This window comes from Leucopleurus acutus (genome assembly GCF_964270905.1).
Source record: "Leucopleurus acutus genome assembly, chromosome: 17".
Lineage (NCBI taxonomy): Eukaryota > Metazoa > Chordata > Mammalia > Artiodactyla > Delphinidae > Leucopleurus > Leucopleurus acutus.
In genome coordinates this window covers 79,881,075-79,893,310 of record NC_139159.1, presented here as the reverse complement: position 1 = coordinate 79,893,310, position 12,236 = coordinate 79,881,075, and the positions used below count along the sequence as shown (strand labels likewise).

Genomic DNA, 12,236 nt, shown 5'->3' with positions numbered 1-12,236 from the left:
AAGAACATAATGGGCAGGGCTACACAGTGCAGATTTCTATGGACTAAAATGGACCACAGTAGCAGAGGGTAGGGTTGGCAGGGAGCAGAGACTGGCTGGTGGAAGTATGATGCTGTGAAGCTCCGGCAGATGAGAACAGGAAGGTCCTGCAAATGTTGTCTTCAAGTTCTTCTTTTCTTCTTTATCCTCAGGGCAAAACAGGAGAGCCAGGTCTGCCAGGACCGGAGGGTGCCCGCGGTCCCCCTGTAAGTGCTGAGCGTGTGTGTGTGTGTTGTCCGCAGTGGAATAAAGCCATCAGTCACTTGGCTGTGACGCCGTGGGTAGGGTCCTCTGAGGCTGCCTGGCCGTGGATTCCGGAAGTACCTCTCTGCTAAGACCTTGGTACTTCCGTGCAGTAAATCCAGTCCTTTCACATGCCATGGCTGTAAAATTTATTTTCAGACTTGCACCCATCGTTACTTGTTGTTCTAAGTTTTCTTTGTTCTTATCCTTTTATTTTAATGGACTGCCTCTGGATGATAGAACCTAAAAATGAGTCTCAATTTTCATTCTGAACCCTTTTCACAGCTAAAGGGTTTTTCCCCAATTATAACAGTAACTCATTCTCATTGCATAAGAATAACAAATGATGATGGTAATAAAAAGAGAAAGAGTAAGAAAAGTAATGTTATAGAGAAGAAAATAGTTACTTATAATTCTATAACACAGAAGTAAAGCTCTGTTAACGTTCTAGTATGTTTTTTAGTCTTTTTTTCTATGTATGAAATCCAGCATTTATATATCTAAATCTACATCTATCATTTATATATCTAAATCTGTATCTAGCTGTCGAGCTATTTATTATAAACATATACAGACACCTTTTCTTTTTTTCTTTTTAAGAACCACCATTTCATCTTTTTATTATATAAAATTTCAAACATATACGAAGTAAACAGAATAGTGAAATGAACTCCCATGGGCCGGTCACTGAGCTTCAGTCATCATTATTCTGCTTCATATCTACCTCTACTCATTTCCTACCCCCTACACAATACTTTTCAAAAGTTCTTTGTAAAATTTACACACATCAAAAAATCCTAACTGTATCATTTGGACAAATAGATATACCCATGTAACCCACATCATCATTTCATTTTAAGCCCCATGGTTTTCCACAGGGGTCTAAAACAAGACTCAACAACTTGGATCCCATTTTAAGGTCAGGATGGCCAACCCAATGCCAATGGCTTAGATTGCATGATCAGTTAGCAGTGGATCTGTTGAAGGGATGTTGAGGTAGGGAGGGGTATACTGTTATTTATATATATGCATAAAAGACCCACAACAGAGCAGAACAGGAAAGAAACATACCTTGCAAGTAAAGGAGTTGGACTTCGAGTGATCTATGAAAGAAGATAAGCAAGGCCACAAGAGAGAGAAGAGACTTCATAACTTTATAAACTCCATGAGAAAGAGAAGAGACTTCCTACTTTTTAGCTTTCAGATGGCAATTAGAGGAATCCCAAAGCAGGGCCTAAGAGGTTGCCTTGATCGCCAGTGTTTTAAAGCTTCTCCACAGCCTGTTGAAAGGCTCGCGCTTGACAGAGGCTTCAGCGCATGTCTTCACTCTCTCCTACCTATAAAAATGAACCCTGTGTATTTTGGGGTTGTTGGGGTTTTTTTCGCTAAATGCTTTACTCCTTTGTAATTTCAAAATTGTTTACAAAATTCCTTAAATTTTCTTTGGAAACGAATAGGATGTTCAATAAAAATCTTAAAATCTAATTATCTGGCAAGAAGTGGGAGATCAAAATGCTAGTTCTATTTCCTTAATCTGTTTTTCTGTTAAAAAATAATCAATAACTCACCTGGCTAGTGTTCAATAAGGAGGAAATAAAACACAAAAAATACTTTCCTTTTCCCCAACTCTCCTTGCTTTTCACCTGCCAGCATCAGGAGAAGAAACCTAAGAATGGGGACTGCCACCTCTTATGGGGGATTCAAACACAGAATTAGTGATTTTTTTTTTTTAAGGTCGTTTCTGGTTTACTGGAGGGAGGGTTTTTTGTTTTGTTATATTTTTCTTTTTTCAGCCACGGAGATCCATTTGCTGGGAAGTGTGCTGGGGCAAGATCCACCTCTCAACAGAGAGTTGTAAGGAATCCTGCTTCAGTGCAGGGACAGAGGCTAGAGACCCAGGGAGTTGAAAGAACACCCGCCTCCTCCGGCTGGCCCGGCGCGAGCTTGGAGATTGACAGACCTGGGCTCAGCTTTCACTTTGTCATTTATTAGCTTTGTGACCTGGGTCAGGGGGCCGTTCTGAACCTCTGTTTCTTCTTCTATGCAATGGGCATCAGAACAGCTCCCACTTCTATAGGGTGGTTGTGAGTACTAAAGGAGAAGATAAAACATGTAGAATTCCCAGCCAAGTGTCTGGGACATTGTGTGCGGCTCCCTTAGTTGGTGCTTCTGTCCATGATTATTTGGGAGGAGAGCAACCAGGGTCCCTGCCTCTGCACTGGCTGGATTTGGGGAAGATGCTGGGCCCCAGGAGGCCCTGTCCCTCCCCAGGGGAAGGGAACTGGCCTATTTTGAACAGTGGAGAGCACCGTTTATTTCTTTTTCAATCCTTACGGCAACTCTGCAGAAGTGGGTTCTACCCTCATTTTACAGATGTGGAAACTGACTCCCAGTGAAGAGAAGTAAAGCACCCAAGACCCACAGCTAGAAAGTGGGGAGCCATGGTTCAGTTCCAGACCTGACCCCAAAGTCAGCCCTGCCCCATCATACTTAATAGCATGTAAAGCCCCTTTCCATAGATTAGTCCTGCAAAGCTCTGCCAGGTGGGTATTTTTATTATCCTCGTTTCATAGATGGTGATGTTAGGACTCGAAGGGGTAAGTTGACTTTTCCGAGGTTACAGTGGTTCATTCTGGAGTCAAATCTAGGCGACTTCATGCCCTCCTCCTGCTTTTCCCCTGCACCTCCCAGGCTCTGAGAGCTTCCCTTTCTGTTGCACCGCCCTGCGGCCTGGGAAGTGACCTTCAGAGCCTGCCTCCTAAGGCCACCCATTCTTATCCCCCAAGCGGTGAGGAACTGGAAAGAGAAAGCGTTTCCAGGGTAACAAGCACAGCCACACAGCAGTGGGGCTGCTAGGCCACAGCTCTCATCCGATGGCCAGGCCAGAGGGCTGTCTTCTCCCCAGTAGGGTCTTCACTCGCTTTTTGAAACCGGGAGATAAACTCAGGAGATAAGGTCTGAGAAGGGCCTGGTGGCATCAGCTGGGAGGCATGTGGCCTTGGCCTCAGAAGGCCCTGTTCGGCCACGCACTGCGCCTCCCAGAGTTGAGTGTGGCAGTGGACAGGCTTTGAATCGTGGCTCCACTGCTTACTCTCTGTGGGATAGATCGGCCTGAGCTTCTTTTCTATACAGTGGGGAAAGTGAATCCCATCTTACAGGACTTCATTGCACTGAAATGGGAGCGTGTCCTGTGGCTGCAGCACATGCGCGGTAGGGGCTCTGCAGCTGCAGTTTTCCTCTCTTCCCCCCCCCCCATGGCTGCAGCACATGCACGGTAGGGGCTCTGCAGCTGCGGTTTTCCTCTCTCCCCCCCCCCATGGCTGCAGCACATGTGCGGTAGGGGCTCTGCAGCTGCGGTTTTCCTCTCTTCCCCCCCCCCACCATGGCTGCAGCACATGCATGGTAGGGGCTCTGCAGCTGCGGTTTTCCTCTCTTCCCCCTGCTGCGGCCTTGCTCCTCTCTCCCTGCCTCGAGCCTTCCTTATAGCGAGTGAGAGGCTAGGACGGGACCTCGCCGCTCACTGTGAGGCCACCTCCGCACTGCTCGGAGAAGTGCACGAGTCCCTGTGCTCTGCAGCCCCTGTCTGTGGGGCTTGTGTTGACAATTGAAATTAAATTCAAGGCCCCATCCCAGGTGCTCCCCAGACCGCCTGACCTTGACCTCTGTGCACAGGCATCAGCCCCGTACAAGGGCATCGCTCTGTGTCAGCCACTGGCTGGGGACTCAGTCGAGCAGGACACCCAGAGCAGTGCTCTGGCAGTGACGACGTGAGGAGGTGATGCACAGAGAGAAAGGTGCCAGGAAGGCGGTAGATGGTGACAGCGGGAGGGGTGACTGAGATGCTGGAGTTGGGATGGGAGGCTGGCCGAGAGCAAGGCCTGTAACCGGGAGGGATTTACGCGACGGGCAAGTGCACACCAGCAGGAGGGAGCAGCGGTGAACACGTGAGGCCTGCCGCAGGAACCACGGGTGGGGCGGGACGTGCAGCAGGATAGGGCCCAGGACCTAGACGTGGTCTGCTGGCCTGGGGAGGGCGGACAGGGCCTGCTCAGCTGTGGGCTCAGCGTCCTGTGAATGCCTGGGTCTCAGCGGGAGGGCAAGCACCCGGCCCTCCGGGCTGCAGAGATGCTGTCGCAGCTGGTCAGGAGCAGAGCCTGGGGGAGGGACAGTGGGAAGTGGGAGGGCTTTGGGGCTGCGCAGGCCTGCCTGGACCCAAACCCGATTCCTTTCTAGCTGTGGGGCTTTGGGCAGGTGTTCTACGTCTCTGAGACTCAGCTTCCTCATCTGTGAAGTGGGGATTCTTCCACAATCAGGGTGGCCTGACTGTTAACAGATGGTAGTGTCAGCTCCGCTAACAGCTTCGTCTTTGCTCAGAGGGCTTGTGCTTCAGGGAGAATATCTCAAGCTGCTCTTTTGTGCAGGGAGGGCCCAGCCCCGTGGCCCAGTATGAGGCTTCCGGGCTGGCTGTACTCACAGCTGCTGGGGGGGACCAGCAATGGCTACAGGAATGAGGAAGGTGCCCAGGCCCTAACTTGGGGTGAAGGCAGTGTTGTCTCAAAGGGAACTGCCTACCCCAGGATCCAGGCGGAGGGGCTCCAAGCCACGTGGTATGAGATGAGGAAGAAGCGGGAGTTCAGGAGACACGTGGGGAGACCCCACCACCCTCCAGGACATCTGTGGGATGGGCCCCAGCAGCCCTGCTGTCGCTGCAGAGTGACCAGGAGGAAGGGCCTGGCCACCCAGTCAGGCCTCAGGGACCTGGCCCATGTCCAGCAACTGGTCAGGAACGAGGGGCATCGGGTGAGACACAGAGAGGGGTCAGGGCGCGCTGGACCATCTCCCTGGACTCTACCCTGTCCCGCGCTGTCAGCCTGCTCCTTGGTGGGGTAACTTCCGTCTCTTTGTTCTAGGGCTTCAAGGGACACACCGGCGACTCTGGCCACCCTGGCCCCCGGGTGAGTGGACGTGTCGCCATCAGGTCGTCCCAGTGCACCTGAGCTGGCCCTTCTAGGTGGAGGGCTCCCGGGCCCTGCAGGCGGGGCAGTGCCGTGTCACCTCAGAGGGGACAGTGGCAGCATTGGAAGCATCATCCCTCCTCAGTCAAGTGTTTCTAGACATTTCTTCTGGGGGCCAGACGCTGATGTACAACCAGTTTGACCAAGTCAACCTGAAGTCAGGTGTGGTCACTGCCGGCTGTGCTGCCCACAGACTGTGCTGTCCTGAGTCCGGGGAGACGAGTGCCGTCATTAGGTCTACTTTCCAGAGGAGGGACCTGAGGCCCAGAGGATGTGGGTGGTTTTCCCGAGGTCCCAGAGCTATCGGCTTATCCCAGATGGAAGGCTCTGGGCCCTGTCTTCCTATCCTTTAGCTCCCCCCATCTCTTCCAAGTGCCCCAAACAGAAGGACCCTCAGGGGTCCACTGGTTAACCCCACTGCTCTGTCCAGCGAGGAGAAGGCTGAGGTGCAGAGAGGGTCCGGTGGGAGACAGAATCCCCAGCGGTTTGCCTGATCTGTCAGGAGGTGTCTCCCTGCAGCTCAGCGTGGCAGAGCGGGCCCAGGCCTCGAAGCTGGCCTTGAGGACACTGCAGACCCCACTTGGGGCCAGGACTCAGTAGGGTGCTTTCGGGTGGGCCGTCCTCTTCTCCCCCTCCCAGATGCTCTGAGACCGCTGCGGCTGGGACAGCAGGCGTCCTGCATCTCCCTCCCTAACCACTGCGGCTGGGACAGCAGGCGTCCTGCATCTCCCTCCCTAACCACTGCGGCTGGGACAGCGGGCGTCCTGCATCTCCCTCCCTAATGGCGGCTATTTTGTTTCTGCTTCCCCTTCTAGGGAGAGCCTGGGGCCATGGGGCCCCCTGGCCGGGAAGGGTCACCAGGAAAAGATGTGAGTGTGGGTGTGCTGTGGGGCGCGGCTGGGCCTGTGGGAGGAGGAGGTGTAGACGAGGTGTAATGTGTCACTGAAGGACCAAGAGAGGCCCAGGAACTGGACTGGGGGGTTGGGGCCACGGTGGAGAGAGTCACGGGCGAATTCTAGGAATCTGCTGGTGATCCCTCACCTTCCAGCACCACGGGCTGCGTGAGTTCTCCTTGGGGTCCCGAGGAGGCCCCGGGACTGGGCTTCCGGCTCAGAGGGCTGGTGCCCATGCCATATGACGGATGAGGAGGCTCTGCTGAATCCGTCATGATTTGCCTGTTGACCTCAGTGATGCGCGAGCTGGATCTGGCCTTACGTGGACTCAAGTGGCGTTTCAGAGTCTCCCCAGGTTATTTCTCCGTCTCCAGTATTCTGTGGCCTCGTGGATCCATCAGAGCACCACTGTGTACCCCTCACCTGCTCTCACTCACTCGGGGTCAAGTCAGGGTGGGACGAACCATCTTTGACCCCACTCATACAAATAGAAAAACTAAGACCCAGAGAGGTCAGGAGACCGCCTCATGGTCACACAGAGTCAGAGGCAGGAGGAAGCAGTGTGGAGTCCAGATCTTCCAGCTCTGCATCCCCACAGGGCACTGGCCTGGGGACGTGACAGCCTGCAGGCCCATCCGACATGTGCGGACACAGCTTGGCCTCCCGGGAGTGGGTGCTGGGTCAGGAGCACGGGCACACGGTCCTCAGGTCCAAGGCGGGCCCATGCCCACCCCCTTGCATCCTTCAGGACCTGCCTTTAAGCCCTGGCGAAGTGCCCGCTTCCCCCGGGTGCTTGTCCTGTGTTGTCTCCTCGGCTGACCTGTTGTCTGAGACGATGGAGCAGGGAAGGATCTTAGCAGGAATCCGATCTAGTTCTTGTGCTTTTCCTGAGCAGTGGGACCCGTTGCACAGACCCCAGCCTGGTGTGTGGAGGCCCTTCACTAGGTTCAAAGCAGAAGAGCTGCACTGACCCCAAGCGGGGCCTCTGCCCAGCCCTGTCCCCTAAAGGTGCCTCTCAGGTGCTGAAGGGCAGCTGGAAAATCCTGGTCTTGCCAACCCTGCTCACTTCAGTTTACAGTACAGGGCCTGAAGGGAGCTCCCCAGGCAGGGGCGTGGTTGGGATTCAGCTTGCCCAGCAGGTCAGGCTGCAGCTGGGACAGGAGCCCAGGATGCCAGCCCGTGGTGCAAATGCCTTCTTCCCCCTTCTTAGCTCTCTGTCTTGTAATTTAAAAACTCCATCTTCTGGGGTGTTCTACAGTCTAATTTGTGTAGGAGCATGGCCAAGCTTCTGTTTTTTTCATTCATTACACGGGGACAACTACAACCCTGTCGGGAGGCTGCCTGGAAGACCATGTAGGTGGTGGTGGTGAATTCCCACTGCTTGGCACCCTGGAAGATTCCCTACACCTTCCAGGTGGAGTTTTTCTTACTGTGAGGACTGAGGCAGGAGTAGCCCCAGGTGACTGTCCAGACTCAGGGAGAGGACACCAAGAGAAGTTCTCTTCCCTGTTACCTGCCTTAGTTCCAGATGGAGCCCCCCGAAATCCCCGTGGGGACAGGGATTTATTCAGCTGCAGGAAGTGAGTTTGTCCGTATTCAGAATAACTGGTGACTGACGATGAGACGGTTTGGGCACCATTTGTTGGTCCTCTTGGGTAACTGGGTGAAGTTTGGTCCACATTTGAAACGGTGTCTCTGCCATCTTCATGCAGCGACTCTGGATAACGTGATCTCTCTCTGTTCCAGGGTGACATTGGACCCACAGGGCCACAGGGTCCCCGAGGACTGAGGGGCTTACCGGTGAGTTTTGCTTTGAGACTAACCTGCTCCCTGCTTTGGCAGGGCTGCTACCATGGTAATATTTGCTTGGTTCATCCTGGTACAGCCCTATGTGTTGTTAAAAAAATGACAGAATGTCTTAGCAGTTGGTAAACAGCCACTGCCCTAAGCCCCCCTAGTGGCCTAGGACACACTCTCCAGGCTCTTTTCTGGGACCGCCTACCCACAACCCACTCGGCACGGCAGGAGCGCCGTACGACTTCCCCTCCAATCATGCTCTAGCTTTAGGGCATGCTGGCGTTCAGGGCATGCCCTGTATGAGTTCACTAGAGCTGTCATTGCAAAGAACCGCAAACGCAGTGGCTTAAACAACGGAAATTCATTGTCTCTCAGGTGTGGAGGCTAGAAATCCAAGACATTTATTGTCTCACTGTTCTGTAAGCTAGGAGTCCAGGATCAAGGCGCCAGCAGATTGGTTCCTTCTGCGGGCTGTGAGGGAGGATCGTCCCTCAGAAGGCCTCCCTTAGCCTCTGGTGGTTCGCAAGCAATCTCCGGCATCCTTGGCTCGTAGAAGCCTCACCCCAGCCTCCTCCTTCACCTTCACGTGGAATTCTCCCTGAGGACGTGTCCCTGGTCCAAAAGTCCCCTTTTTATAAAGACACCGGTCATATTGGATAAGGGGCCCCTCCTACTCCAGTATGACCTCATCTTAATTAATTACGTATGCAAGGACCCTATTTCCAAGTAAGTTCAGGTTCTGACATACTGAGAATTAGGACTTCAACATATGGATTGGCGGTGGGAGGACACAATTTAACTCATAACATGCCATGTGGCTAATGAATATTTTGAATATTATCTCTGCCCATACATGTACTTAAGTGAATCTTTCTCTAATCCAAGAGCAGCCTGAGCGAAGATGGGAGAGGGATGTAGAAGATAAATACTTACATTCCTGGTTCTGTGTCAGAAGAAGCACCTGCCTTATCCCATTTAACCCAGGGCCCTTGTCACAGGGGCTGCTGTAACGTCTATGTGCCTGTATATACGAGCATAAATGTGACCCATGATAAGGGTGCGAGGGTCATACAGGATGGAATGTTAGAAAGTAAAGAGAAAATTCCCTCTTCATCCCCTCATCCCACACTCCAGAGGGAGCCACTGTTAACAGCATTTCGTGTATCTTTGAAAATATTTTCAGTATACCTACTAGCATACAGACAGAATGCACGCTTGTTACACGCTTCATCTTTGCAACTTGCTTATTTTGCGTAGCTTGTGTGCATGTACATATATTTGAGTGAGTAATGGAATCAATGAATGAGTGAGTAAACCTGCAAGGCAGATATATGGGCTTTCTGGGTCCAGGTTACGCAGCTGGCGAGAGCTTCCGGCGGGGATTTAAACCCAGGACTTTCTGACATCATATCCGATGTTCTCAACCTCTCGTGGCCGTGGCCGTGAACTGTGTCTTCAGGCTCCTACGGAAAGAACGTGGGGGGCGGCAGGTCACATGTGTCTGACTCACCAGGTGGAGCCCCACTCTCCCCTGATGGGGCCACAATGGCTCAAATGCAGCCTCCCATCCTGAGTCGGCGGCCTGTGAGGGTTCAGGGTGCCCTCCGTGCCCGCGGTCTGTGATCCCCAGTGGCCAGAGGAAGGGCGCGACAGCCTTCTGATCGGGGCGCATCCTCTAAGTAATGACTTGGAGCCACGCTGGTCTGTAACAGCTGTATGTGTGACATCAGGCCCTCCGCATCCAGCAGTCTCTCTGTCCCACTGTCCTGCTCTGTGAGGTCCTGGCAGAATCCTCTCTTCTGTTTCTTCCACCAGGGTAAGAACGGATCGCCTGGATCTCCAGGAGACCATGGCACTCCAGGCAGTCCCGTGAGTACTGTCCCACTGCTGTGATGGAATCAGGGCAGGCTTTGAAAGGTTGTGTGGTTTACATCACAGACTGTCTGGTCTCTGTTTCCAGAAGCCTCAGTGGGAAAATATGGTGTTCGGATGGCAGGAGTAGGCTGGAGGAAAGGGGAGCCGCGAAGGGTGTCTTTCAAAGCTTAAAATACACATGATTCTGCACTTGGCTCTCTGTTGTCTACCACCGTAGACATCCAACAGGACAAAACTATTGAAGACTAAAAAGCACATGTGTAATAAGGTTGCATGGTAGTTGATTGATGTTTTTAGATGATGGAAGGACAAGGTCAGGCTGACCGACCCTTACCATCTCAGACAGGGTAAGGGTGCCTCGTGGCGATGCCTGTAACACAGGTTCGGCTGAAGAGGGTCCTCCTGCCAGTGAGCAGGTGTTAGCAAGAGCTAACAACGGGTAGGTAGTGCAAAGAGGGTGACTTGAGTAATCAGCAGAGTCCTGGGCACTGGGTAGCAGGTTCTGGATTTGGGGTTCAGGTCTGGTAGATGGGGAGACATGGTGGGGAACATTGGTCCTTGATGGGGTCTAGGGGTGGATAAGTGAAAGCCTGTCTGCTAGTCTCCTCCCAGCCCAGCCTTACCGTATATTTATTTGGTAAAATTGGCAACCCTGTTGAGAAGGCCACCTTTGTGGTGTGTTGTTCAAGCGACAGATGCATGGGGTAATGGGCAGAACAGTCTGGCCAGCTGACTGTTGTCACTGTGGAAATTAGGGTGACCCGTCAGTCTTGATTTCCCAGGAACCTTCCTGCTTGTAGCCCTGAAAATCCTGCATCCTGGGAAACCCATCATTTCCCAGGCAAACAGGGCATCTGGTGGTCCTGATAGAACCCCATCTTCCTGTTGGACCAGGGACAGCCGTGTCAAGGCATCTAACTCCTCAGCACACGTAGTGACATTCCTTAGGAACCATCGTGGGAGTCTTGTCGCCTCCGCTGAGACGTCACAGACAGGACGGGGTTGGGTCCTGAGGCTGGTCCATCCCCAGTGCAGAGCTGACCCCAGAAGAGCTGACCCACGTATGGTGGCGGCCCAGAAAGGTTAAAGCTAAAATTCCCGAACACCTTTCCCCCAAAGTGCGCCTGCCAAACCATGGGACGAGCTGGCCAAAGGGGAAGGGGCACACTTGGGGGGCCCCGTACACAGCAAGGTGTTTTGTTTAATGTTTGTCCCATTTTGCTTCTGTTGCTTCGAATGGGAGAGCCGTTCACTGTTTGCAGGAGACTCTCCTTCTGCCCCCGCATCCCGTGGGGTGCTCACAGTACCCCATCTCTCCCCAGCCCAGACCCTTCGTTTCAGGAAAGGGCTCTTCTATTTTGTTCACGTGCCAGGTCTTCAGAGTACAGAGGGGTTACGAGGTTTCTGAATCTTCTTGAGTTGACACTTGACCTTGAAGAATTAATGCCCTGCTTTCCCTCTGCAGGGCCAGAAGGGAACCAGAGGAGAAAACGGCAGCCCAGGGCTCCCTGGCTTCCTGGGTCCCCGTGGGCCGCAGGTGAGCATAGAACGCTGTTGGGGAATATCCCCGGCTGGCCCATTGATCGCTGTCCGTGCTGGAGCGTGACTTGGGTGAAAATGTCTGTTGTAAAGACAGTCGTGTTATCTGCAACGTGCCGGTGCAGCAGAGCTCACTGATACTGTGTTCTGTGTCGTAGGGTGAGCCGGGAGAGAAGGGAGTCCCAGGCAAGGAGGCAAGTACCGCGCACCCCTCTTCTCCTCTTGGTGCCCTTTCCTGTGGGAGACACAGGCTCACTTCGTGGGCGGGCGACACGTGCTGTCTCACGGGGCCCTGGGCCTAGCAGGGCTCCCACGCGTGCTGTGTTCTGCTGTTGCTGTCCGGAAATCCTAATGCTTTCTGAACGAGGCTCCACGTCTTCGCTCTGCGTAGGGCCCACCAGTTAGGGAGCCGGCCCAGGGTACCATCGTGTGATGTCTCTGACTTGTCTGTGGCTCTCCGCACCCAGTCCATCAGCTAGTCCTGTCCATTCTGACTCCACGATACCTCCCAGCTCGGCCCATCTCTCTCCATCTCTCCCGCTGGACCCTAACGCAGACCGCCATCATCTCTCACCTGGACGTTTGCAGTGACCTCCTAACTGGCTTCCTTGTGTCCAGCCTGCCCCCCGCCCCACTCCTTCCCCACTCACCAGCCAGAGTGACCTTCGTAGAACAAACGTGAGATCATGTCAGTTTCTAGTTCAAGCCTCGGCTCTGTGCCTCCTGTCAACAGAGACGCCTCGGCCCTGGTCACTTCCAGCCCTCGGGATGGGCAGGAGCAGGTGTGGGAAGGCACGTTTCAGGAGGCACAAGCCCAGGGTGACTGGCGTGTAGA

At 53.4% G+C, this 12,236-nt stretch overlaps 1 protein-coding gene across 1 annotated transcript in view; it reads left to right on the top strand.

Moving 5' to 3' along the window:
- Nucleotides 1-12,236, top strand: part of COL22A1 (collagen type XXII alpha 1 chain) — a gene marked incomplete at its 5' end in the record, with an annotated part of 247,097 nt that overhangs the window by 222,761 nt on the left and 12,100 nt on the right. Inside the window, 7 exons of the mRNA XM_082858984.1 lie at nucleotides 192-245; nucleotides 5,193-5,237; nucleotides 6,113-6,166; nucleotides 7,937-7,990; nucleotides 9,803-9,856; nucleotides 11,328-11,399; nucleotides 11,560-11,595. Coding sequence (XP_082715110.1) covers nucleotides 192-245; nucleotides 5,193-5,237; nucleotides 6,113-6,166; nucleotides 7,937-7,990; nucleotides 9,803-9,856; nucleotides 11,328-11,399; nucleotides 11,560-11,595 — 369 coding nt within the window. The remainder of the gene's footprint in view (nucleotides 1-191; nucleotides 246-5,192; nucleotides 5,238-6,112; nucleotides 6,167-7,936; nucleotides 7,991-9,802; nucleotides 9,857-11,327; nucleotides 11,400-11,559; nucleotides 11,596-12,236) is intronic.